This window comes from Salvelinus alpinus, chromosome 34 (assembly GCF_045679555.1).
Source record: "Salvelinus alpinus chromosome 34, SLU_Salpinus.1, whole genome shotgun sequence".
NCBI lineage: Eukaryota > Metazoa > Chordata > Actinopteri > Salmoniformes > Salmonidae > Salvelinus > Salvelinus alpinus.
The window spans coordinates 2,841,397-2,868,906 of NC_092119.1; the positions used below are offsets into that span (position 1 = coordinate 2,841,397).

At 46.5% G+C, this 27,510-nt stretch overlaps 1 protein-coding gene across 2 annotated transcripts in view; it reads right to left on the minus strand.

The window, feature by feature from the left end:
- Positions 1-1,749: 1,749 nt before the first annotated feature.
- LOC139563404 (DDB1- and CUL4-associated factor 5-like) overlaps positions 1,750-27,510 on the minus strand; it is a 32,479-nt gene continuing 6,718 nt past the window's right edge. The window contains exons 4-13 of one of the 2 annotated variants that reach the window (XM_071382048.1): positions 27,157-27,193; positions 18,214-18,353; positions 15,909-16,038; positions 15,297-15,510; positions 10,030-10,096; positions 7,231-7,358; positions 5,276-5,422; positions 3,679-5,197; positions 1,838-2,737; positions 1,750-1,794 (exon numbers count right to left, since the gene is read on the minus strand). In XM_071382048.1, coding sequence (XP_071238149.1) covers positions 3,899-5,197; positions 5,276-5,422; positions 7,231-7,358; positions 10,030-10,096; positions 15,297-15,510; positions 15,909-16,038; positions 18,214-18,353; positions 27,157-27,193 — 2,162 coding nt within the window. In that variant the 3' untranslated portion in view covers positions 1,750-1,794; positions 1,838-2,737; positions 3,679-3,898. Of the gene's footprint in view, positions 1,795-1,837; positions 2,738-2,935; positions 3,320-3,404; positions 5,198-5,275; positions 5,423-7,230; positions 7,359-10,029; positions 10,097-15,296; positions 15,511-15,908; positions 16,039-18,213; positions 18,354-27,156; positions 27,194-27,510 lie in introns of those variants that run through there. The other variant, XM_071382047.1, reaches the window with a different exon arrangement.

Consider the following 27,510-nt stretch of genomic DNA (forward strand, 5'->3'; position numbering starts at 1 on the left):
AGAAACATTATCCAATATCTCTTCAATTAGAGGAATGGTACACTAAAGACACTGTCGATTATTGTGGCAGTTAAGTTTCAATTTGCTATTTTATTCAAAGTATCCTTGGGTGTCTTGAAAGGTGAGAGTAAAATGCGATTATCATCATTGTAAAAAAAATAAAAAATTAATCCTTATAACGGAGAGAGAAAGGTCTCAGGAATGGTATCAGTGTAATTAATCATCAGACAATAAATGATTCTTTAACTGAAGAAATAAAGCAGAATTAAACATTTGCTGCTGCTGGCGACAGAGGGGTTTGGATGAGGACGAAGAGACAAGAAACAATTATCATCCTTATTAACACTGAAACAATCATTTATTTTTTAATGCACCACTCAAACAGCTGCATGGCTACAACAGATCTGCCACGGAAATGCTGACACTTCACCAAGAAGCTCACTGAAAAATCTAAATGACTCCTTTAGTCCTGAACCAATAGAAATCAAACGTGCCGTCTGAAGCCTTTAGTCCTGAACCAATAGAAATCAAACGTGCCGTCTGGAGCCTTTAGTCCTGAACCAATAGAAATCAAACGTGCCGTCTGGAGCCTTTAGTCCTGAACCAATAGAAATCAAACGTGCCGTCTGGAGCCTTTAGTCCTGAACCAATAGAAATCAAACGTGCCGTCTGAAGCCTTTAGTCCTGAACCAATAGAAATCAAACGTGCCGTCTGAAGCCTTTAGTCCTGAACCAATAGAAATCAAACGTGCCGTCTGGAGCCTTTAGTCCTGAACCAATAGAAATCAAACGTGCCGTCTGAAGCCTTTAGTCCTGAACCAATAGAAATCAAACGTGCCGTCTGAAGCCTTTAGTCCTGAACCAATAGAAATCAAACGTGCCGTCTGGAGCCTTTAGTCCTGAACCAATAGAAATCAAACGTGCCGTCTGGAGCCTTTAGTCCTGAACCAATAGAAATCAAACGTCCCGTCTGAAGCCTTTAGTCCTCAACCAATAGAAATCAAACGTGCCGTCTGGAGCCTTTAGTCCTGAACCAATAGAAATCAAACGTCCCGTCTGGAGCCTTTAGTCCTGAACCAATAGAAATCAAACGTGCCGTCTGGAGCCTTTAGTCCTGAACCAATAGAAATCAAACGTGCCGTCTGAAGCCTTTAGTCCTGAACCAATAGAAATCAAACGTGCCGTCTGGAGCCTTTAGTCCTGAACCAATAGAAATCAAACGTGCCGTCTGAAGCCTTTAGTCCTGAACCAATAGAAATCAAACGTGCCGTCTGGAGCCTTTAGTCCTGAACCAATAGAAATCAAACGTCCCGTCTGGAGCCTTTAGTCCTGAACCAATAGAAATCAAACGTGCCGTCTGGAGCCTTTAGTCCTGAACCAATAGAAATCAAACGTGCCGTCTGAAGCCTTTAGTCCTGAACCAATAGAAATCAAACGTCCCGTCTGGAGCCTTTAGTCCTGAACCAATAGAAATCAAACGTGCCGTCTGAAGCCTTTAGTCCTGAACCAATAGAAATCAAACGTGCCGTCTGGAGCCTTTAGTCCTGAACCAATAGAAATCAAACGTGCCGTCTGAAGCCTTTAGTCCTGAACCAATAGAAATCAAACGTGCCGTCTGAAGCCTTTAGTCCTCAACCAATAGAAATCAAACGTGCCGTCTGAAGCCTTTAGTCCTGAACCAATAGAAATCAAACGTGCCGTCTGAAGCCTTTAGTCCTCAACCAATAGAAATCAAACGTCCCGTCTGGAGCCTTTAGTCCTGAACCAATAGAAATCAAACGTCCCGTCTGAAGCCTTTAGTCCTCAACCAATAGAAATCAAACGTGCCGTCTGGAGCCTTTAGTCCTGAACCAGAGATTCTTTATTGGCCTGCTTTCTTCAACAACAAAAAACAACTAAACCGGCCGTATTTAAATTTTAAAAAATTAAACAAAAAATTCAATTTCTGCCTTAAGACTAAATGACTAACTAGAAGTGCATTTACAATACCATTGTCAATGTCAATATTATTACATATTTTTGGATCTTGTGATATTTAACGTCATCTATGGTTTGACCTCAGAAGTGATGACAATTTCTAGAAGTTCCAGAATGCGTTGCTGCCACAGTAACATTGGACCAATCATTATTCCAGTATGTTCTGATTGACAGACAGAGAGAGCCAAGCCCTCATAGCCACTGTGTTCTGCTCTTAGCGGAATACACGTCCCAATGGCTCAAAAATACTAAAAAGGGTGTCGCAATTTTGCGTCACCAAACCAAGAAACTGGACTGTAAAAACACAAAGAAAAGCCACTCTAACTTGAGTCTCCGGTTGCATCCGAAACGCCCCCCTCTCCCTTACATAGTACACTACTGTTGACCATTGGCTCAGAGGCTCCTGGTGAAAAGTAGTGTACTATATAGGCCAGTGTTACTCAGACCTCTGGGACCCCTCAGTTGTTCCATGGGCCAGTGTTACTCAGACCTCTGGGACCCCTCAGTTGTTCCATGGGCCAGTGTTACTCAGACCTCTGGGACCCCTCAGTTGTTCCATGGGCCAGTGTTACTCAGACCTCTCCTCTGGGACCCTCAGTTGTTCCATGGGCCAGTGTTACTCAGACCTCTCCTCTGGGACCCTCAGTTGTTCCATGGGCCAGTGTTACTCAGACCTCTGGGACCCTCAGTTGTTCCATGGGCCAGTGTTACTCAGACCTCTGGGACCCTCAGTTGTTCCATGGGCCAGTGTTACTCAGATCTCTCCTCTGGGACCCTCAGTTGTTCCATGGGCCAGTGTTACTCAGACCTCTGGGACCCCTCAGTTGTTCCATGGGCCAGTGTTACTCAGACCTCTGGGACCCTCAGTTGTTCCATGGGCCAGTGTTACTCAGACCTCTGGGACCCTCAGTTGTTCCATGGGCCAGTGTTACTCAGACCTCTGGGACCCCTCAGTTGTTCCATGGGCCAGTGTTACTCAGACCTCTGGGACCCTCAGTTGTTCCATGGGCCAGTGTTACTCAGACCTCTGGGACCCTCAGTTGTTCCATGGGCCAGTGTTACTCAGACCTCTGGGACCCTCAGTTGTTCCATGGGCCAGTGTTACTCAGACCTCTCCTCTGGGACCCTCAGTTGTTCCATGGGCCAGTGTTACTCAGACCTCTGGGACCCTCAGTTGTTCCATGGGCCAGTGTTACTCAGACCTCTCCTCTGGGACCCTCAGTTGTTCCATGGGCCAGTGTTACTCAGACCTCTGGGACCCCTCAGTTGTTCCATGGGCCAGTGTTACTCAGACCTCTCCTCTGGGACCCTCAGTTGTTCCATGGGCCAGTGTTACTCAGACCTCTGGGACCCTCAGTTGTTCCATGGGCCAGTGTTACTCAGACCTCTGGGACCCTCAGTTGTTCCATGGCCAGTGTTACTCAGACCTCTCCTCTGGGACCCTCAGTTGTTCCATGGGCCAGTATTACTCAGACCTCTGGGACCCCTCAGTTGTTCCATGGGCCAGTGTTACTCAGACCTCTGGGACCCTCAGTTGTTCCATGGGCCAGTGTTACTCAGACCTCTGGGACCCTCAGTTGTTCCATGGGCCAGTGTTACTCAGACCTCTCCTCTGGGACCCTCAGTTGTTCCATGGGCCAGTGTTACTCAGACCTCTCCTCTGGGACCCTCAGTTGTTCCATGGGCCAGTGTTACTCAGACCTCTCCTCTGGGACCCTCAGTTGTTCCATGTATTTAATCTACACCAGAGCTAGCAGACCTGATTCAACTAGTCAACTAATCCTCAAGCCCTTGACTAGGTGAATCAGGTGAGGTAGTTCAACGTCCAAGAGGAGAGGAGAGGTTTGAGAACCACGGGGAATAGGCTAATGTGGGACAAGTCTTTCACCAAATGATCACCTTCCCACAACAGGCGTCATCATCATGTCTTGAACTTCTTCTCTGAGGGCGAGGTCTCCAACCCCTCCCCTGACCCTTGACCTCCTGACCCCAGGTGAGTCCGTTTTAGCGCCCCCTGGGCCGGGGCCTGGCCTCTCTGAGAAGACAACCCTGGCTCTTCCTCGTCCTTCTCTTCCTCCACCTGGTTCCTAGTGTCTGTTTGTTTCCCCGCCAAGGCCTCCCTCTCTCCCCTGGAATCTGGGGACGCAAACAGGTCTGGAGCCAGACGGTCCCTGGAGTCTACTGGCACTGCAGTCATCTCAGTCTGGTCAGGGAGCCGCAGGCCATTCATGTCAGGGCTGTGGTGATGTCTGGAGGAAGGGGAGACCCAGCTACTGTTGTCCTCCTCCGGACTCTCCAAGCCCTTGGCCATCCTCTCTAAAGCAGCCCCCGTCCCCCCTCCCTCCCAGGACTCTGTCCTCTGCTGCAGAGTGTCCTGAGCCAGAAGGGAGGTGATGAGGAGCCCCTCCTGCTCCGCTCGGTCGTCCTGGCTGTCCAGAGACACTGCAGGGCCGGAACCGGCAAGTCTGCCTGAATTGCTGGCACATCTCCCCGTTTTCGAGCTCCTCCTTTGGGGTCCGATCTGGACCGAGTCCTGGTCCTGCTGCAGCTCCGTGGAGGATGCGGAGGAGGATGAGGCCTCGTCGATGGAGATCTTGGGGTAGGAGCAGGAGTCGGCCCCCCCGGGGTACAGGGCCTGGGCGGACTCAGGGCGCCCTCCACTGGGCCTGCAGGGGAAGTGCACGCGGCGTCTCCGTGCGGCGTTGCGTTGCCTGGTGCTGACCCTGCGGCGCTGCTCGTCCTCAGAGCTGGTGGAGGAGGTGGTGGAGGAGCTGGAGGAGGCCCCAGCGGGGGAGGAGGGGGGGCTGGAGAGGGTGGAGTTGTCTCGGGGGCTGGGGCGGGGCATGGGGTCCAGCCAGAACCCAGAGGAGTCAGAGTCCTCTCCCACCAGGTCCAATAAGAACGCAGACTGGTGACGTCGCTGACGACTCCTGGGCAGCAACGGCTCCGCCCCCGAGGCCTCGGGTGCAGCCAATGAGGATGAGGAGGAGCGGTCCGAGTCGCCCGTAGCAGCAGCGGGATGTACAGGCGAAGCAGCACCAACCCCAACCAGGACCCCGGCGCCGTCTCTTCCAGCCCGTGTGGAGCCTCGCCCCCTGGCCTGGAGCTGCAGGATGGCCCCCTCACTCAGGTCACTGTCTGAGTCCGAACTCCAGCCCTCGATCTCCCGACGCACCAGAGAGTCAAAGAAGGCCATCATACGAGGATCCTCCTGGATGGACTGAGATGACATGAGAAAGATGCAATCGTACTTCAATTCATCCCCCAGAATGTGTGTGTGTGTGTGTGTGTGTGTTACCTGTGAGACGTAGTCGTGCCTCAGGCCGCTGCCGCTGTTTAGCACCAGGCTGATGTACTCCTCGTGGCTGTACAGACTCCTGGACTTATTCTCCACACAACCATCCAGGTCGCCCAGACTCTCTGTCTGCTGGTAGGGGCTCCACGCCTGGGGGAGGGAGGAGAGACGGGGAGAGACAAGGCAGAGGTCAGGTTTAGAGAGCCTGTATCAGCTTTCACACTTCTGGTACAGAACTAGAGCTGCCGTAGGAGAGAGACTAGAGCTGCCGTAGGAGAGAGACTAGAGCTGCCGTAGGAGAGAGATTAGAGCTGCCGTAGGAGAGAGACTAGAGCTGCCGTAGGAGAGAGACTAGAGCTGCCGTAGGAGAGAGACTAGAGCTGCCGTAGGAGAGAGACTAGAGCTGCCGTAGGAGAGAGACTAGAGCTGCCGTAGGAGAGAGACTAGAGCTGCCGTAGGAGAGAGACTAGAGCTGCCGTAGGAGAGAGATTAGAGCTGCCGTAGGAGAGAGACTAGAGCTGCCGTAGGAGAGAGACTAGAGCTGCCGTAGGAGAGAGATTAGAGCTGCCGTAGGAGAGAGACTAGAGCTGCCGTAGGAGAGAGACTAGAGCTGCCGTAGGAGAGAGACTAGAGCTGCCGTAGGAGAGAGACTAGAGCTGCCGTAGGAGAGAGATTAGAGCTGCCGTAGGAGAGAGATTAGAGCTGCCGTAGGAGAGAGACTAGAGCTGCCGTAGGAGAGAGACTAGAGCTGCCGTAGGAGAGAGACTAGAGCTGCCGTAGGAGAGAGACTAGAGCTGCCGTAGGAGAGAGACTAGAGCTGCCGTAGGAGAGAGACTAGAGCTGCCGTAGGAGAGAGACTAGAGCTGCCGTAGGAGAGAGACTAGAGCTGCCGTAGGAGAGAGACTAGAGCTGCCGTAGGAGAGAGACTAGAGCTGCCGTAGGAGAGAGATTAGAGCTGCCGTAGGAGAGAGATTAGAGCTGCCGTAGGAGAGAGACTAGAGCTGCCGTAGGAGAGAGACTAGAGCTGCCGTAGGAGAGAGACTAGAGCTGCCGTAGGAGAGAGACTAGAGCTGCCGTAGGAGAGAGACTAGAGCTGCCGTAGGAGAGAGACTAGAGCTGCCGTAGGAGAGAGACTAGAGCTGCCGTAGGAGAGAAACTAGAGCTGCCGTAGGAGAGAAACTAGAGCTGCCGTAGGAGAGAAACTAGAGCTGCCGTAGGAGAGAGACTAGAGCTGCCGTAGGAGAGAAACTAGAGCTGCCGTAGGAGAGAAACTAGAGCTGCCGTAGGAGAGAAACTAGAGCTGCCGTAGGAGAGAAACTAGAGCTGCCGTAGGAGAGAAACTAGAGCTGCCGTAGGAGAGAGCGTTATGATGATGAACCAACACATCTTCCTTCGACAAGCTCGTCAAAAGGGGACAGATGGCGAAGGAGATGAGTCGTCTGTCTTCACCTCAGGCCCTGTGATTCATGAGGGACAGTGAGTTATAATGACTGAAGACCTGAGAGTCATACAGGATGGGAAACCACCCAGTGAGGAATGCCTGGGAGTTACTACCGTCACCCTTTCAGAGGGTTTAGGAGTAGAAGGGCTGAGATAAATGATTCTGATGGCACTGTGAGCACCCAGGTGGGTTTCTTCTTTTCCTGCAAAGAACAATTACCTTCAAGATTCTGTGCATTTTATAAAGTCCTCAAACAACCGAACTGATGAACTTTAAATCATGACGATGTCATCAATTGATGTTGATGATGTCATCAATTGATGTTGATGATGTCATCAATTGATGTTGATGATGTCATGTGGACATATCACTGATGATTTCATGAACCAATCATTGGTACCAAGTCATTTTACACATCAAGTCATACACCCACCCACGACCTGTGATTTGAATGATTATTAAAACTGTAAATAAATAAAAATTAATAAATAATAATATCTACGACGTAACTACTGACCTTGATGACCTTCTCGACCCCGGAGGAGCAGATCATATTGGTGCTCGGGTTGAACCGGACTTGGTTCACGATGGAACGATGACCCTTTAGGATCATGGACGCTCCGTTCACCACACGACCTGGGCCTCCTGGAAGGGCGAGACGGAAATAATAAGAGATTTGTAATCTGTAATCACGTTTCCATCCAAACATTTCATGCGGATGAATTACCTGACGCGTAAAGAAAAGCCACGACTGGGCTGACTGAAACGTCGAAATGCCGACAGACAAATATGTTTGGAGGGATCTTTTTGTTTCCGGCAAAACGTATTATGCGAGAAACGGCAGAAACGCCTTTATGCGTAAATATTGATATAATAACTGTCATATTGAAGTAAACTTGGAGTCATGTAATGATGTGTGTGTGTAGGGGGTTCTTCCACTACGACTCAGGAAACCATGCAGTTTATGAGGCTACAGATGAAATATGTGATGAACTTCACAGGGTGGTCAGCTTGATGCTGCTTTCCAATAAATATCGAGGATCTTATACTGGTGACATGATGATCGATGCTTGGCGGCCATTTGACAAATACAAATAATAATAAAATTTAAAAAAATCGCTATTATCCATAGTAATCTCATCATGTAGGTAGCCTACCCACACTGTCTCTGTGAGCTGTTGGCCAGAGGACACATGTCACTGTCTCTGTGAGCTGTTGGCCAGAGGACACATGTCACTGTGAGCTGTTGGCTAGAGGACACATGTCACTGTCTCTGTGAGCTGTTGGCCAGAGGACACATGACACTGTCTCTGTGAGCTGTTGGCCAGAGGACACATGACACTGTCTCTGTGAGCTGGTGGCCAGAGGACACATGTCACTGTCTCTGTGAGCTGGTGGCCAGAGGACACATGTCACTGTCTCTGTGAGCTGGTGGCCAGAGGACACATGTCACTGTCTCTGTGAGCTGGTGGCCAGAGGACACATGTCACTGTCTCTGTGAGCTGGTGGCCAGAGGACACATGTCACTGTCTCTGTGAGCTGTTGGCTAGAGGACACGTCACTGTCTCTGTGAGCTGTTGGCTAGAGGACACATGCCACTGTCTCTGTGAGCTGTTGGCTAGAGGACACATGCCACTGTCTCTGTGAGCTGTTGGCTAGAGGACACGTCACTGTCTCTGTGAGCTGTTGGCTAGAGGACACGTCACTGTCTCTGTGAGCTGTTGGCTAGTGGACACATGCCACTGTCTCTGTGAGCTGTTGGCCAGAGGACACATGTCACTGTCTCTGTGAGCTGTTGGCCAGAGGACACATGTCACTGTCTCTGTGAGCTGTTGGCCAGAGGACACATGTCACTGTCTCTGTGAGCTGTTGGCCAGAGGACACATGTCACTGTCTCTGTGAGCTGTTGGCCAGAGGACACATGTCACTGTCTCTGTGAGCTGTTGGCCAGAGGACACATGTCACTGTCTCTGTGAGCTGGTGGCCAGAGGACACATGTCACTGTCTCTGTGAGCTGTTGGCCAGAGGACACATGTCACTGTCTCTGTGAGCTGTTGGCCAGAGGACACATGTCTCTGTGAGCTGTTGGCCAGAGGACACATGTCACTGTCTCTGTGAGCTGTTGGCCAGAGGACACATGTCACTGTCTCTGTGAGCGGTTGGCCAGAGGACACATGTCACTGTCTCTGTGAGCTGGTGGCCAGAGGACACATGTCACTGTCTCTGTGAGCTGGTGGCCAGAGGACACATGTCACTGTCTCTGTGAGCTGGTGGCCAGAGGACACATGACACTGTCTCTGTGAGCTGTTGGCCAGAGGACACATGTCACTGTCTCTGTGAGCTGTTGGCCAGAGGACACATGCCACTGTCTCTGTGAGCTGTTGGCCAGAGGACACATGTCACTGTCTCTGTGAGCTGTTGGCCAGAGGACACATGTCACTGTCTCTGTGAGCTGTTGGCCAGAGGACACATGTCACTGTCTCTGTGAGCTGGTGGCCAGAGGACACATGTCACTGTCTCTGTGAGCTGGTGGCCAGAGGACACATGTCACTGTCTCTGTGAGCTGGTGGCCAGAGGACACATGTCACTGTCTCTGTGAGCTGGTGGCCAGAGGACACATGTCACTGTCTCTGTGAGCTGGTGGCCAGAGGACACATGTCACTGTCTCTGTGAGCTGGTGGCCAGAGGACACATGTCACTGTCTCTGTGAGCTGGTGGCCAGAGGACACATGTCACTGTCTCTGTGAGCTGGTGGCCAGAGGACACATGTCACTGTCTCTGTGAGCTGGTGGCCAGAGGACACATGTCACTGTCTCTGTGAGCTGGTGGCCAGAGGACACATGTCACTGTCTCTGTGAGCTGGTGGCCAGAGGACACATGTCACTGTCTCTGTGAGCTGTTGGCCAGAGGACACATGTCACTGTCTCTGTGAGCTGGTGGCCAGAGGACACATGTCACTGTCTCTGTGAGCTGGTGGCCAGAGGACACATGTCACTGTCTCTGTGAGCTGGTGGCCAGAGGACACATGTCACTGTCTCTGTGAGCTATAAAACGCAAAACCATCAGTAGAGTTTAACATGTCATGGAACCCATTTAACATGAGAATATAACAGCAAGTCATTTTTTATGTAGACTACGTTATCACGCACAGCCTTTTATCCACAAAAAAAAGTTTGTTTGCTGGAAACCTCTCTGGTGGGGAAATGTGCATATTATCTGTCATCTGTCACAAATTGGACAGAAACTTAGCTATTGACACACACACACACACACACAAGATTGAAAAACTGATACGGAAACACACACACACACTTACCAGCTTCCGGATCCTTTGGGATTCTCCACATATAAAGATTGAAGTCATCTGATCCAGACAAGACGTACTGGAGGAGGACAACAAAGAGATTAACATAGAGGCATCTACCTATCTATAGACAAGATGTACTGGAGGAGGACAACAAAGAGATTAACATAGAGGCATCTACCTATCTATAGACAAGATGTACTGGAGGAGGACAACAAAGAGATTAACATAGAGGCATCTACCTATCTATAGACAAGACGTACTGGAGGAGGACAACAAAGAGATTAACATAGAGGCATCTACCTATCTATAGACAAGATGTACTGGAGCAGGACAACAAAGAGATTAACATAGAGGCATCTACCTATCTATAGACAAGATGTACTGGAGGAGGACAACAAAGAGATTAACATAGAGGCATCTACCTATCTATAGACAAGATGTACTGGAGCAGGACAACAAAGAGATTAACATAGAGGCATCTACCTATCTATAGACAAGATGTACTGGAGCAGGACAACAAAGAGATTAACATAGAGGCATCTACCTATCTATAGACAAGATGTACTGGAGGAGGACAACAAAGAGATTAACATAGAGGCATCTCAAAATGCCCCCCTTATTCCTGATGTAGTGCACTACTTTAGTCCAAAGCCCTGCTGAAATAAGTAGTGGACTACATAGGGAATATGGGTCCACTAGGGACTCTTTGTAAGACAACGTCCTCTATAAAATACATCATGATGTTAAACTATTACATAAAGTTCTCTGTCCCTGTTGATACAAAAAAAAAAAAAGAAGCTTGTTGTCAACAATTAATCCTCAAAAACAAAAAGCTTGCGAAGATAGTCAGGTAACATCTAAACTTAAAAAACATCACAGCCAGTCCATTTTCAGATAAGAGACCATATTCATAAAGCGTCTCCGAGTAAGACTGCTGATCTAGGATCAGTTTAGTTCTGTATTTTAGATGATAATGAAATAGATTAGATAGACAAGATCTGATCCTAGATCAGCACTCTTTACGCTTTATGAATCCGGGCCTAAATCCTCGGGGGGGAAAAATGTGTCATTTTTACATTATTATTTATTTATTTAACCTCAAGGATCCAGTTGTAAAAACAGCACAACAGGCAGCACAGTTACAATACGGAGACAGAAGAATTTATGACAAATCTCTTCTCCGAGGGAAGATAGAATTTGAGCTGAGGTGTAAACTTCTACAAAACACACCGAGCAGAAAATATGTGTGGTGTCTGTTGCCAGGCAACGAGGAGCCGAGCCAATGAAGCCAGAAGAGAAGAACGATCCAGAGGCTGCATCACAAATGGCAACCTATTCCAGATATAGTGCACTACTTTGGACCAGGGTAGTGAGCTATGGTAGGGAACAGGGTGCTATTTGGGATGCAGGTATTGTCTCTCTCACTAGGGTCATTATATCTCTACTGACATCATATATCTACTGACATCACTAGGGTCATTCTCTACTGACATCACTAGGGTCATTATATCTCTACTGACATCATATATCTACTGACATCACTAGGGTCATTCTCTACTGACATCACTAGGGTCATTCTCTACTGACATCACTAGGGTCATTATATCTCTACTGACATCATATATCTACTGACATCACTAGGGTCATTCTCTACTGACATCACTAGGGTCATGATCTACTGACTAGTGACATCATATATCTACTGACATCCCTAATGTCATTCTCTACTGACTAGTGACACCACTAGGGTCATTCTCTACTGACTAGTGACATCACTAGGGTCATTCTCTACTGACTAGTGACATCACTAGGGTCATTCTCTACTGACTAGTGACATCACTAGGGTCATTAAGAGGTGACACCCACTAGGGTCATTAAGAGGTGACACCCACTAGGGTCATTAAGAGGTGACACCCACTAGGGTCATTAAGAGGTGACACCCACTAGGGTCATTAAGAGGTGACACCACTAGGGTCATTAAGAGGTGACACCCACTAGGGTCATTAAGAGGTGACACCACTAGGGTCATTAAGAGGCCTGCGGAGACACCACTAGGGTCATTAAGAGGCCTGCGGAGACACCACTAGGGTCATTAAGAGGCCTGCTGGGACACCACTAGGGTCATTAAGAGGCCTGCGGAGACACCACTAGGGTTATTAAGAGGTGACACCCACTAGGGTCATTAAGAGGTGACACCCACTAGGGTCATTAAGAGGTGACACCCACTAGGGTCATTAAGAGGTGACACCCACTAGGGTCATTAAGAGGTGACACCCACTAGGGTCATTAAGAGGCCTGCGGAGACACCACTAGGGTCATTAAGAGGCCTGCGGAGACACCACTAGGGTCATTAAGAGGCCTGCTGGGACACCACTAGGGTCATTAAGAGGCCTGCTGGGACACCACTAGGGTCATTAAGAGGCCTGCTGGGACACCACTAGGGTCATTAAGAGGTGACACCCACTAGGGTCATTAAGAGGCCTGCGGAGACACCTGGGAGGGGAGCCCCATTACACATGTCAAGTAGAATTGTAACCATTACCGGCACTAGCCTTTTGGAAGCTAGTGCTTTCTCTATTCTGTGCATATGGGCCCCTTAACTACTTGTTGTCAAGGTGACGATCTTGCTTAGAGACTAAGCAAGCTAAGCAAGATCGTCACCTTGACAACAAGCAGTCAGGGGGCCAGTGGCACAGAAGAGAGAAAGCACTAGTGAATGTAGCTGCAGTCATTCCACATCACCTCCTCTCACAGGCATAACTTCTCTCTCTCGCTTTGTTTAACTCTGGTCTCACACGCCACTGCTAGATTCCAGCCTGCCGCAGCACAGCTCTGTTATTTTAGTGTAGAATGGTCTTCTGTAGCTTAAGGTCTCCCCTGACAGCACCGCAGCATATTGTGAACAGAAACTAGACATGTTTTCAGAGTGATATCATGTCTCATACGAAGAGAGAGAGGGGGGGGGGGGCTAGTGCCAAATTACATCCTATTCCTTACATAGTGCACTACTTTTGAGCAGAGCCCTGGACACTATGTAAGGAATAGGGGTACAAACAAGGTCTGGGGAGGAGCTGAGGAAAGAGTCTTGGCTAGAGATGCAGGGCTTCTGTGTTCATCACTAGACGGAGACAGAAGGGGCTCAATAAGGCCTCAACTTTCACCATTACCCTCTGGGCTACTTCCCAACTGGTTCCCTATAAAGGGCTACGGACTAAAAAAATAAGGGCAATGGTCAAATGTAGTGCGCGGTATAGGGAACAGTGTACCATTTGAGACGGACTCCTGAGCCTACTGCAGAGTTGCTTCAGGAAAAACCCAACTTTATAAAGTCTCTATAGGGAAACCTCTCTTCAACAGACTCTCTCTCTCTTCCCAGAATAGGGAAAAAGAAAAAAAATGAGAAATTGGGACGTTGACTTTCTTGGTATGCCTTAAAAAACACAGAACGGTCTGTGGTTTAGATCGTACGAGTGTTATCTAACGACGCAAAGGTTGAAGGTCAAAGTCCCACAGGGATCACATCCTCGTACTGAACATGTACCCACTGTACTGTAAGTGTCTCTGCTAATTGGTATACACCGGTACCAGTCAACTGTTGACACTTACTCATTCCAGGGTTTTTCTTTATTTTTTAGTATTTTCTACATTGTAGAATAATAGTGAAGACATCAAAACTATGAAATAACACATATGGAATCATGTAGTAACCCCCCAAAAAAGTGTTAAATCAAAATATATTTGAGATTTGAGATTCTTCAAAGTAACCACCCTTTGCCTTGATGACCGCTTTGCACACTCTGCATTCTCTCAACCAACAAGGTAGGGGGGGTATACAGAAGAGAGCCCTATTTGGTAAAAGACCAAGTCCATATTATGGCAAGAACAGCTCAAATAAGCAAAGAGAAACGACAGTCCATTATTACTTTAAGAGGGTCAGTCAATACGGGAAATTTCAAGAACTTTGAAAGTTTCTTCAAGTGCAGTTGCAAAAACCATCAAGTGCTACGATGAAACTGGCTCTCATGAGAACCACCACAGGAAAGGAAGACCCAGAGTTACCTCTGCTGCAGAGGATACAATCATTAGAGTTACCAGCCTCAGAAATGGCAGCCCAAAGAATTGCTGCAAAGAAACCACTACTAAAGGACACCAATAAGAAGAAGAGACTTGCTTGGGTCAAGAAACACGATCAATGGACATTAGACCGGTGGACATCTGTCCTTTGGGCTGATGAGACCAAATTTGAGATTTTTGCTTCTAACCCCTGTGTCTTTGTGAGACGCAGAGTAGGTGAACTGATGATCTCCGCATGTTCCCACCGTGAAGCATGGAGGAGGTGGTGTGATGGTGCTTTGCTGGTGACACTGTCAGTGATTTATTTAGAATTCAAGGCACACTTAACCAGCATGGCTTCCACAGCATTCTGCAGCGATACGCCATCTCATCTGGTTTGCGCTTAGTGGAACTATCATTTGTTTTTCAACAGGACAATGACTCAAACACACCTCCAGGCTGCGTAAGGGCTGTTTGACCAAGAAGGAGAGTGATGGAGTGCTGCATCAGATGAGCACTGAGTGTAAAGCAACAGTGCTGTAAGAAAACAGAAAGCTTTGAGATGGTGACAAAGGCTACTTCCCAGAGGGCACCCTATTCCCTATATAGTGCACTACTTTAGACCATATTCCCTATATAGTGCACTCCTTTAGACCCTATATAGTGCACTACTTTAGACCATATTCCCTATATAGTGCACTCCTTTAGACCCTATATAGTGCACTCCTTTAGTCCCTATATAGTGCACTACTTTAGACCATATTCCCTATATAGTGCACTCCTTTAGACCCTATATAGTGCACTCCTTCAGACCCTATATAGTGCACTCCTTTAGACCCTATATAGTGCACTCCTTTAGACCCTATATAGTGCACTCCTTTAGACCCTATATAGTGCACTCCTTTAGACCCTATATAGTGCACTCCTTTAGACCCTATATAGTGCACTCCTTTAGACCCTATATAGTGCACTCCTTTAGACCCTATATAGTGCACTCCTTTAGACCCTATATAGTGCACTACTTTAGACCCTATATAGTGCACTACTTTAGACCCTATATAGTGCACTACTTTAGTCCCTATATAGTGCACTACTTTAGACCCTGTTCCCTATATAGTGCACTACTTTTGACCAGGGCCTATAGGGTTCTACAAGCTGTAGGGGTGCACTATGTAGGGAACAGCATGCCATTTGGGATGCCATCCACAGCCCCGAGGGCTCACCTGGTCCTTGTCTCCAGCGAAGCAGCAGCTCTTCATGGTACAGGAGTTGAAGTAGCCCTGGTTGTCAAACTGGAAGCTGGGTAGGCGAGAGTGTAGCTCGTAGAGGACCGGGGGTAGCCTGCGACGCAGTGCCAGGAGCTGGGTCCCTGCGCTGTTAAAACGCACCGACATAGCACTCTGGAGGGACGTGCTGCCGCCGTACCGTAGCAGAGAACTGGGAGAGACGGAGAGAGAAATGAGAGGTGGATTAGGAAGGAAGAGCAGGAGCCGTGTTCCTCTCTAGGTTTCTTCCTTCAAGGGAGTTTTTCCTGGCCACCGCGCTTCTGCTTTGCTTGACTGTTTGTTAAAGCACTGTGACAGCCGCTGATGTAAAAAGGGCTTTATAAAATATAAAAGTGATTGACATACAGTGTAGATAAAGAGGAGACAAATAAAGGGAGGGTACTTATGTCTAATTACATTTAGAGGCAGTTTCAATCTTATATTGTCAGAATAGAAGCAATGTAAGAAATTGGTGAATTAAATAATAAAACACTGCCCTCTGGTGGACAAATTGGGTAAAATAGATGCTGGGATTACAGCCTGACTGTGACGGTTAACAGAAGCTCTCACGTGCGAGGCTTGCGGATGTCCCACAGCCCAACGCCCTCCTTGGAGTTGGCTGTAGCCAGCAGTCGGGGCTCTGCCGGGTTGAACATCACACTGTGGAAGGCTGACGGGTAGTTGGCCAGACAGAAGGGCTCTGAAATACACAGGGAAGGACATGCATTTCACTCAGACGACATGGTTATTGATCAGGTGTAGGCCTATAGCAATATGTTTTATATACACAATAATACACAGAACAATACTTTACAAAAATATAAAAATGCAACATACATTTTTATTTTTTTATTTAACCTTTATTTAAACTAGGCAAGTCAACTAACATGTAAAGTGTTGGTCCCATGTTTCATGAGCTGAAATAAAATATCCCAGAAATGTTCCAGAAGCACAATAAGATTATTTCTCTCAAATGTTGAGCACAAATTTGTTTACATCCCTGTTAGTGAGCATTTCTCCTATGCTAAGAAAATCCATCCACCTGACAGGTGTGGCCTATCAAGAAGCTGATTAAACAGCATGATCATTACACAGGTGCACCTTGTGCTGGGGCCAATAAAAGGCCACTTTAAAAATGTGCAGTTTTGTCACAATGCCACAGTAATAAAGCCCTTTTGTGGGGAAAAACTCATTCTGATTGGCCACCCCAGTGGGTGGGCCACTCTCCCAAGTATTTGTACTTGGGTTTATTATGGATTCACATTAGTTCCTGTCAAGGCAGCAGCTACTCTTCCTGGGGTTTATTAAAGATCCCCATTAGTTCCTGCCAAGGCAGCAGCTACTCTTCCTGGGGTTTATTATGAATCCCCATTAGTTCCTGCCAAAGCATCAGCTACTCTTCCTGGGGTCCGGCAGAATTAAGACAGTTATACAATTTTAAAAACATTACAATACATACACTACAGATTTCACAACACAGTGTGCCCCCTCAGGCCCATACTCCACATCTACAACACAAAATCCATGTGTACGTGTGTGTCTCTTCACAGTCCCCTCTGTTCCATAAGGTGTATTTTTATCTGTTTTTTAAATCTAATTTTACTGCTTGCGTCAGTTACTTGATGTGGAATAGAGTTCCATGTAGTCATGGCTCTATGTAGTACTGTGCGCCTCCCATAGTCTGTTCTGGACTTGGGGACTGTGAAGAAACCTCTGGTAGCATGTCTTGTGGGGTATACATGGGTGTCTGAGCTGTGTGCTAGTATTTTAAAAACAGACAACTCGGTAGCTTCAGCTTGTCAACACCTCTGCCTAAATAATTAATTGTTTTCGTAAATCTCTCTTCCACTTTGAGCCATGAGAGATTGACATGTCACTAATGTTAGCTCTCCGTGTACTTTTAAGGGCCAGCAGTGCTGCCCTGTTCTGAGACAACTGACATTTTTCCTAAGTCCCTCTTTGTGGCACCTGTCCACACCACTGAGCAGTAGTCCAGGTGTGACAAAACTAGGGCCTGTAGGACCTGCCTTGTTGATAGTGTTGTTAAGAAGGTAGATACTAGGGCCTGTAGGACCTGCCTTGTTGATAGTGTTGTTAAGAAGGTAGAAACTAGGGCCTGTAGGACCTGCCTTGTTGATAGTGTTGTTAAGAAGCCAGAGCAGTGCTTCGTTATGGACAGACTTCTCCCCATCTTAGCTACTGTGGTATCAACATGTTTTGACCATGACAGTTTACAATCCAGGGATACTCCAAGCAGTTTAGTTGCACAATTTCCACATTATTCATTACGAGATGTAGTTGAGGTTAAGGGTTTAATGAATGATTTTTCCTATATAAAATGATTTTTAGTTTTGGAAATATTTAGGCGTAACTTATTCCTTGCCACCCATTCACGAAACTAACTGCAGCTCTTTGTTAAGTGTTGTAGTCATTTCCCCATTAGTTCCTGTCAAAGCAGCAGCTACTCTTCCTGGGGTCCGGCAGAATTAAGGCAGTTATACAATTTTAAAAATATTACAATACATACACTACAGATTTCACAACACAGTATGTGCCCTCAGGCCCATACTCCACTACCACATATCTACAACACAAAATCCATATGTACGTGTGTCTGTGAGTGTGTATATATAGTGTGTGTGTAAGCATGTGTCTGTGCCTGTTGAGGTTAAGGGTTTAATGAATTCAGTCACTTTCAGTCACTGTAGTAGCTGACATGTATAGTGTTGAGTGGGTGGGCCTATGCCCTCCCAGGCCCACCCATGGCTGAGCCCCTGCCCAGTCATGAAATCCATAGATTAGGTTCTAATGAATGTATTTAAAATTGACAGATTTCCTGTAACTCGGTAAAAATCGTTGCTCAGTGTATTATTACCTCCGTGTGGCGGCTGCCGTGTGTCCCAGATGAGGACCCGTCCGTCGTCAGAGGAGCTGGCGAACACGTTGTCGTTAACGGGACTGACTGACAGGCCGTACACTGCATCATCGTGAAGGAATACGTTCAGAGTCTCACCTCTGGGAGGGAAACAGAATACAGCTGCTTCATGTACAATAGCAAAGTCAATATCTGTGTCAATATTTCCCTGATAGGCCTACAGTGAATTCAGGAAAGAATTCAGAATTCAGACCCCAGGAATACGTTCAGAGTCTCACCTCTGGGAGGGAAACAGAATACAGCTGCTTCATGTACAATAGCAAAGTCAATATCTGTGTCAATATTTCCCTGATAGGCCTACAGTGAATTCAGGAAAGAATTCAGACCCCTTCAACTTCTCCACTTTGTTACGTTGCAGCCTTATTCTAAAATGGATTAAATTATTTTTTTTGCCTCAATCTACACACAATACCCCCAAAATGACAAATGTGAAAAAAGTGTTTATTTTATTATATACATTTGCAAACATGTCTAAAAACCTGTTTTTGTTTTGTCATTATGGGGTATTGTGATGTCATTATGGGGTATTGTGATGTCATTATGGGGTATTGTGTGTAGATTGATGAGGGGGAAAAAACTATTTAATCCATTTTATAATAAAGATGTCACGTTAAAAAAAAATGTGGACAAAGTCAAGGTGTCTAAATACACTTTACATGAGATATGTGTTATCTAAATGTGGTTTCAATGCCCATAAAATAAATAGTACTAACATAACACTTAGAAAGAAGCAATATTAGACCTGCGGTTTCAACTCTCTAGAGACAGCAGGTGTGGTAGAGATACTCTGAATGATCGGCTATGAAAAGCCAACAGGCATTTACTCCTGAGGTGCTGACCTGTTGCACCCTCGACAACCACTATGATTATTATTATTTGACCCTGCTGGTCATCTATGAACATTTGAACATCTTGGCCATGTTCTGTTATAATCTCCACCCGGCACAGCCAGAAGAGGACTGGCCACCCCTCATAGCCTGATTCCTCTCTAGGTTTCTTCCTAGGTTTTGGCCTTTCTAGGGAGTTTTTCCAAGCCACCGTGCTTCTACACCTGCATTGCTTGCTGTTTGGGGTTTTAGGCTGGGTTTCTGTACGGCACTTTGAGATATCAGCTGATGTAGGGGCTTTTATAAAAACATTTGATTGATTGAACATAACACTTAAAAAGAAGCCATGTATTGGTCATGCATTCTAAGTAGTAACACCTCTGGTGGAAGAGAATAAAACTTTATTTTTAATCCTGTTTAGTTCGTAACAAAGAGTCTCACCTCTGAAGGCAAGAATATACATCATTATTTAAAATATGGTTTCGAGACTAATGTACCACTTAGAATGAAGCCACGTATTACTACTGACCTGCCACTTAGAACGAAGCCACGTATTACTACTGACCTGCCACTTAGAACGAAGCCACGTATTACTACTGACCTGCCACTTAGAACGAAGCCACGTATTACTACTGACCTGCCACTTAGAACGAAGCCACGTATTACTACTGACCTGCCACTTAGAACGAAGCCACGTATTACTACTGACCTGCCACTTAGAACGAAGCCACGTATTACTACTGACCTGCCACTTAGAACGAAGCCACGTATTACTACTGACCTGCCACTTAGAACGAAGCCACGTATTACTACTAACCTGCCACTTAGAACGAAGCCACGTATTACTACTAACCTGCCACTTAGAACGAAGCCACGTATTACTACTAACCTGCCACTTAGAACGAAGCCACGTATTACTACTAACCTGCCACTTAGAACGAAGCCACGTATTACTACTAACCTGCCACTTAGAACGAAGCCACGTATTACTACTAACCTGCCACTTAGAACGAAGCCACGTATTACTACTAACCTGCCACTTAGAACGAAGCCACGTATTACTACTGACCTGCCACTTAGAACGAAGCCACGTATTACTACTGACCTGCCACTTAGAACGAAGCCACGTATTACTACTGACCTGCCACTTAGAACGAAGCCACGTATTACTACTGACCTGCCACTTAGAACGAAGCCACGTATTACTACTGACCTGCCACTTAGAACGAAGCCACGTATTACTACTGACCTGCCACTTAGAACGAAGCCACGTATTACTACTGACCTGCCACTTAGAACGAAGCCACGTATTACTACTAACCTGCCACTTAGAACGAAGCCACGTATTACTACTGACCTGCCACTTAGAACGAAGCCACGTATTACTACTGACCTGCCACTTAGAACGAAGCCACGTATTACTACTGACCTGCCACTTAGAACGAAGCCACGTATTACTACTAACCTGCCACTTAGAACGAAGCCACGTATTACTACTAACCTGCCACTTAGAACGAAGCCACGTATTACTACTAACCTGCCACTTAGAACGAAGCCACGTATTACTACTAACCTGCCACTTAGAACGAAGCCACGTATTACTACTAACCTGCCACTTAGAACGAAGCCACGTATTACTACTAACCTGCCACTTAGAACGAAGCCACGTATTACTACTAACCTGCCACTTAGAACGAAGCCACGTATTACTACTAACCTGCCACTTAGAACGAAGCCACGTATTACTACTAACCTGCCACTTAGAACGAAGCCACGTATTACTACTAACCTGCCACTTAGAACGAAGCCACGTATTACTACTAACCTGCCACTTAGAACGAAGCCACGTATTACTACTAACCTGCCACTTAGAACGAAGCCACGTATTACTACTAACCTGCCACTTAGAACGAAGCCACGTATTACTACTAACCTGCCACTTAGAACGAAGCCACGTATTACTACTGACCTGCCACTTAGAACGAAGCCACGTATTACTACTGACCTGCCACTTAGAACGAAGCCACGTATTACTACTGACCTGCCACTTAGAACGAAGCCACGTATTACTACTGACCTGCCACTTAGAACGAAGCCACGTATTACTACTAACCTGCCACTTAGAACGAAGCCACGTATTACTACTAACCTGCCACTTAGAACGAAGCCACGTATTACTACTAACCTGCCACTTAGAACGAAGCCACGTATTACTACTAACCTGCCACTTAGAACGAAGCCACGTATTACTACTAACCTGCCACTTAGAACGAAGCCACGTATTACTACTAACCTGCCACTTAGAACGAAGCCACGTATTACTACTAACCTGCCACTTAGAACGAAGCCACGTATTACTACTAACCTGCCACTTAGAACGAAGCCACGTATTACTACTAACCTGCCACTTAGAACGAAGCCACGTATTACTACTAACCTGCCACTTAGAACGAAGCCACGTATTACTACTAACCTGCCACTTAGAACGAAGCCACGTATTACTACTAACCTGCCACTTAGAACGAAGCCACGTATTACTACTAACCTGCCACTTAGAACGAAGCCACGTATTACTACTAACCTGCCACTTAGAACGAAGCCACGTATTACTACTAACCTGCCACTTAGAACGAAGCCACGTATTACTACTAACCTGCCACTTAGAACGAAGCCACGTATTACTACTAACCTGCCACTTAGAACGAAGCCACGTATTACTACTAACCTGCCACTTAGAACGAAGCCACGTATTACTACTAACCTGCCACTTAGAACGAAGCCACGTATTACTACTAACCTGCCACTTAGAACGAAGCCACGTATTACTACTAACCTGCCACTTAGAACGAAGCCACGTATTACTACTAACCTGCCACTTAGAACGAAGCCACGTATTACTACTAACCTGCCACTTAGAACGAAGCCACGTATTACTACTAACCTGCCACTTAGAACGAAGCCACGTATTACTACTAACCTGCCACTTAGAACGAAGCCACGTATTACTACTAACCTGCCACTTAGAACGAAGCCACGTATTACTACTAACCTGCCACTTAGAACGAAGCCACGTATTACTACTAACCTGCCACTTAGAACGAAGCCACGTATTACTACTAACCTGCCACTTAGAACGAAGCCACGTATTACTACTAACCTGCCACTTAGAACGAAGCCACGTATTACTACTAACCTGCCACTTAGAACGAAGCCACGTATTACTACTAACCTGCCACTTAGAACGAAGCCACGTATTACTACTGACCTGCCACTTAGAACGAAGCCACGTATTACTACTGACCTGCCACTTAGAATGAAGCCACGTATTAATACTGAAGCTTGTGATACTACACATAACAGCCAAAGTGCATTCATTTTGGTCTGGAGGATTGACAGAACATTTGTGTCTGTTGTTACGGCGATCAAGTTAATTAGCCAACTTTGTAGAAACATTCAACCGAGATTCCTAAGCTAAGTTCTTGTAAGTTTTGAACATTTGTTTTCCCGTGTTAAAACGAAGCAATCAGGAATGTGAAAATTGCCTGTTTGTTCGTTTTTTGAATAGGAATAAAATAAAAAATAAAAATTTTAAATGCTTATTTTTTGCATTAAAAAAAACTAAATATGACTTGATATTTTAATGTTCAAATGTGGGTGGGGTTAAAGGTGGAATAGCTGGTCAAGTGGCCAGCCAACACATCCGTCCTTTCAAAGTACGAGATCACCCTTCTAATGCCATTCTATGAATCTATTACCTAACAATAGCTGCCGTACCGTCCCACAGTGACAAGGTAAGATCTCAATTTCTGAATAAGTGTGTATTGGCTTATTAAAATAACTGCTGTTACTGTGAATGGTTAGCTGGCTGATATAGCCTATCTACCTAGCTAACCATTGGTAATCTTAATAAATTATGATGCTATGGAGCCAAATCAACAGTATCTATTGGTAAACTAAGAGATATTCCCTTAGCTATAGTTAGTCAGTGGTTGCATATCTAACTAGCTGGAATGAAGCAAGGGTGTGAATATTAGACGTAAATACATCCCTTCACTGGATTCCAGCTACCCAGACCGGCTACCCAGACCGGCTAGCCAGGCCTGTCTGATCAGCCTGATAGGGTGCTGTGGGTGTGTCCAGCGTACACCTGCGCAAATCTGTGTATAACAATGGAATGAAACATCCCAACCAATGCCTGTGTTTCGTACTGTAGGTCCATCACACACCCGAAGTGTCTCTGGGCAGCAGGAGCTAGCAGTTGTTTCTGGACAGACCATGGGTATTAAATGGTAGCTCAGTCAGTGTGGTGGTGGCAACATTTTTTAGTAGATGTCAAATATTAGCTTTCCTCTGTCCTTGGGAGAATCTCAATTGCATTTTCTTGATTTGTTACATCCACTCTCCTCGTCTCCTTCTCAAAACCCTCTCACCTACTTAACCAATGGGTTTTGAGAAGAAATCGAAGAGAGGACGTGAGGAATGAAGGACATGCTATTGAGATTGTCTCCGTGTTTCCTCACCTCCCTCTCAAAGCACATTGGGGGAGAGGGAAGGTTCCTCCCCCTTGGGCTCCAATACACTATCAAGGAGAGGAGTGGAGGAAACAAGGAAAGAGGAAGCAAGACTGATGTCTAGTTCACACACACTGTTTGAAGAGTTTGTCATTTTGGTCTATTATCACTATTATTGACAATGACTTTGTTGACAGAACTTATTCTGTTGATCTTGTTCATTCTTCTGGAAGGTTTATCTATAAATGACAGAAGTTGACTAAAGCACAAACAGCTGGTTACTAGGCATGTGACATTTTAAAATGGCATGTACACTACCAGTCAAAAGTTTGGACACACAAAAAAAAAAGTTGAACAAATCAAAATATATTTTAATTTTTAGATTCTTCAAAGTAGCCACCCTTTGCATTGATGACAGCTTTGCACACACTTGGCATTCTCTCAACCAGCTTTACCTGGATGCTTTTCCAACAGTCTTGAAGGAATTCACACATATGCTGAGTAATTGTTGGTTGCTTTTCCTTCACTCTGTGGTCCAACACATCCCAAACCATCTCAATTAGGTTGAGGTCAGGTGATTGGGGAGGCCAGATCATCTGATGCAGCACTCCATCACTCTCCTTCTTGGTCAAATAGCCCACACACAGCCTGGAGATTTGTTGGGTCATTGTCCTGTTGAAAAACAAATGAATCCCACTAATCGCAAACCAGATGGGATGGCATATCGCTACAGAATGCTGTGGACGCCATGCTAGTTAAATGTGCCTTGAATTCTAAATAAATTACTGACAGTGTCACCAGCAAAGCACCCCTACACCTCCTCCATGCTTCACGGTGGGAACCACACATGCGGAGATCATCCATTCACCTAATCTTAAAAAAAAAAAAAAAACTTTCACCCCTTTTTCATGGTATCCAATTGGTAGCTACAGTCTTGTCTCATCGCTGCAACTCCAGTACGGACTCGGAAGAGGCGAAGGACGAGAGCCGTACGTCCTCTGAAACACGACCCAACCAAGCCACACTGCTTCTTGACACAATGCCAACTTAACCCGGAAGCCAGCCGCACCAATGTGTCGGAGGAAACACTGTGCACCTGGCAACCGTGTCAGCGTGCACTGCGCCCGGCCTGCCACCGGAGGCGCTAGTGTGCGGTGGGACAAGGACATCCCTACCGGCCAAACCTTGCACTAACCCGGACGACGCTGGGCCAATTGTGCGCAAACCCATGGGTCTCGCGGCCGCCTGCGACAGAGCCTGGACTCAAACCCAGAATCTCTAGTGGCACAGCTAGCACTGCGATGCAGAGCCTGAGACCACTGCGCCACTCGGTAGAACCTCGTTCACCTACTCTGCGTCTCACAAAGTCACGGCGGTTGGAACCAAAATCTCTAATTTGGACTCCAGACCAAAGGACAGATTTCCACCGGTCTACTGTCCATTGCTCGTGTTTCTTAGCCTAAGCCTGATTCATGCAGTCTCCTCTGAACAGTTGATGTTGAGATGTGTCTGTTACTTGAACTCTGTGAAGCATTTATTTGGGCTGCAATTTCTGAGGCTGGTAACTCTAATGAACTTATCCTCTGCAGCAGAGGTAACTCTGGGTCTTCCTTTCCTGTGGCGATCCTCATGAGAGCCAGTTTCATCATAGCGCTTGATGGTTCTTGCGACTGCACTTGAAAAAACGTTCAAAATTCTTGACATTCTCCACATTAACTGACCATGTATTAAAGTAATGATGGACTGTCGTTTCTCTTTGCTTATTTGAGCTGTTCTTGCCATAATATGGACTTGGTCTTTTACCAAATAGGGCTATCTTCTGTATGTCACAACACAACTGATTGATTCAAATGCATTAAGGAAAGAAATTCCACAAATGAACTTTTAATAAGGCACACCTGTTAATTGAAATGCATTCCAGGTGACTCCCTCATGAAGCTGGTTGAGAGAATGCCAAGAGTGTGCAAAGCTGTCATCAAGGAAAAGGGTGGCTACTTTGAATAATCTCAAACATAAAATATATTTTTTTGTTCAACACTTTTTTGGTTACTAAATGATTCCATATGTGTTATTTCATAGTTTTGATGTCTTCACTATTATTCTACAATGTAGAAAATAGTCAAAATAAAGAAAAACCCTTGAATGAGTAGGTGTCCAAACTTTTGACTGGTAGTGTATATGTTTTGTTGTTGCTAGGCGTTATGGTCTCATTGTGCCCATCTAGACCATTATTCCTGTAACTACACATGTGAAGCTGCAAGAAAAATCATATTTAAAATATCAAACTATTAAAAAAAATATTTATTTATTTATAGAAAGACCCACATGCATTCTAAGTAGCAATCTGGATTGGGAACCAATGTCTACCTTAATGTCTTGCTGGTATATGGGGAGAGTAGTAATTTAAATAAAAACATACATTTGTGACTAATAACATAAAACATGCGTATGAGTATTTCAGACAGAGTAAACACTTTGCAAGAGCTCGAGGCAGATGCAAGGAGATGGGGTGGAACGAGAGGCAGATGCAAGGAGATGGGGTGGAACGAGAGGCAGATGCAAGGAGATGGGGGTGGAACGAGAGGCAGATGCAAGGAGATGGGGGTGGAACGACAGGCAGATGCAAGGAGATGGGGTGGAACGACAGGCAGATACAAGGATATGGGGTGGAACGAGAGGCAGATACAAGGAGATGGGGTGGAACGAGAGGCAGATGCAAGGAGATGGGGTGGAACGAGAGGCAGATGCAAGGAGATGGGGTGGAACGAGAGGCAGATCCAAGGAGATGGGGTGGAACGAGAGGCAGATACAAGGAGATGGGGTGGAACGAGAGGCAGATACAAGGAGATGGGGTGGAACGACAGGCAGATGCAAGGAGATGGGGTGGATCGACAGGCAGATACAAGGATATGGGGTGGAACGAGAGGCAGATACAAGGAGATGGGGTGGAACGAGAGGCAGATGCAAGGAGATGGGGTGGAACGACAGGCAGATGCAAGGAGATGGGGTGGAACGACAGGCAGATACAAGGATATGGGGTGGAACGAGAGGCAGATACAAGGAGATGGGGTGGAACGAGAGGCAGATGCAAGGAGATGGGGTGGAACGAGAGGCAGATGCAAGGAGATGGGGTGGAACGAGAGGCAGATGCAAGGAGATGGGGTGGAACGACAGGCAGATGCAAGGAGATGGGGTGGAACGACAGGCAGATACAAGGATATGGGGTGGAACGAGAGGCAGATACAAGGAGATGGGGTGGAACGAGAGGCAGATGCAAGGAGATGGGGTGGAACGAGAGGCAGATGCAAGGAGATGGGGTGGAACGAGAGGCAGATCCAAGGAGATGGGGTGGAACGAGAGGCAGATACAAGGAGATGGGGTGGAACGAGAGGCAGATACAAGGAGATGGGGTGGAACGAGAGGCAGATACAAGGAGATGGGGTGGAACGAGAGGCAGATACAAGGAGATGGGGTGGAACGAGAGGCAGAAGACAGTCCAGATTCCAGTTTAAGTACACACTGATGAAGACAACTAATATACTCACTGCTCTACATCATGAAGGATGACCTGTTCGTCGTTACCTTTAGAAAGACACACAATAGACCACAAATTAACACATGAAAATCAGGCTACGGGTCGTACTTTGAGTTCAACCCATAGAACGCTAAATCTAACTATTATAAACTGGGTGGTTCGAGCCCTGAACGCCGATTGGCTGACACCCGTGGTATATCTGACCGTATACCACGGGTATGACAAAACATGTATTTTTTACTGCTCTAATTACATTAGTAACCAGTTTATAATAGCAATAAGGCACCTCTGGGGGTTTGTGATACATGGTCAATATACCACGGCTAAGGGCTGTGTCCAGGCACTCCGCGATGAGTCGTGCCTA